Here is a 765-nt window from a genome sequence, read left to right as displayed (position 1 = left end):
CAATGTAACTATTTTTGTGAAATGTTTTGCTTGAAAAATGACCTTCTGTTTCTCTATTAAAATAGATGACATTTGGAGTTTGATATTTTGTTACATAATGCAGTGACACATATTGTAGGTGTGGATGAAGTGTCCGAATACTTTTTAGGTCCAAAAATCAATAAGGTCTTCTTACATCAATCTTGGAGGTCTTGGCAAAGGCACCCACTGGATGAACATGGTCATAAAGGATGATGACGCCCACCATCACACGCATGCAGAACAGCATGGTGTCTGTGTTAGTAAAACGGCACCGGTACTCCCTTTGGACAGGAAATAGTGGTCACTTTAAGCTAAATGTAATCTCTTCTGGATAATTGACATGAATAAATGTTCAAATAATCACATTCTTTTATTGAAAAGGCATTGAATCGGATGAACTTACGGAGTCTCCAACATGACACGGCACACACAGGCCATAGTGCTCAGACAATCTGTGGTGTCCTCAATTGGCAAAGTCTTGTTCTGCAACATGCATGCATAGGTATTAACACCGGTAAGAGCCTCTAGAGTGCAACAAGATTTCTGTTTTCTCCATTTCACAGGAAAACGCAAGTTCTTATTATATTCGTTAAGTCAAAAGGTTGGAAAAAATGCCTATATTGAACAAATCAAAACTGACATTAAAATGTTTTTTGGAATATAATATCTAAAAGTACAAAATTGTTTGGAACAACATGATGAGTAAATGATGACAGAATTTTTATTTTGGGCGAACTATCCCTT

General features: G+C 36.6%; 1 protein-coding gene across 1 annotated transcript in view; it reads right to left on the bottom strand.

Annotated features, from left to right (window-relative positions):
• LOC107562752 (protein FAM49A-like) overlaps positions 1 to 765 on the bottom strand; it is a 16,399-nt gene that overhangs the window by 2,869 nt on the left and 12,765 nt on the right. The window contains exons 7-8 of the mRNA XM_016247460.1: positions 425 to 543; positions 176 to 302 (exon numbers count right to left, since the gene is read on the bottom strand). Of these exons, the coding sequence (XP_016102946.1) occupies positions 176 to 302; positions 425 to 543 (246 nt within the window). The remainder of the gene's footprint in view (positions 1 to 175; positions 303 to 424; positions 544 to 765) is intronic.

This window comes from Sinocyclocheilus grahami, unplaced genomic scaffold (genome assembly GCF_001515645.1).
Source record: "Sinocyclocheilus grahami isolate Dianchi unplaced genomic scaffold, SAMN03320097.WGS_v1.1 scaffold837.1, whole genome shotgun sequence".
Taxonomy (NCBI): Eukaryota; Metazoa; Chordata; class Actinopteri; order Cypriniformes; family Cyprinidae; genus Sinocyclocheilus; species Sinocyclocheilus grahami.
The sequence above is the reverse complement of the archived record's forward strand: the minus strand, read 5'-3'. Positions and strand labels throughout refer to the sequence as shown.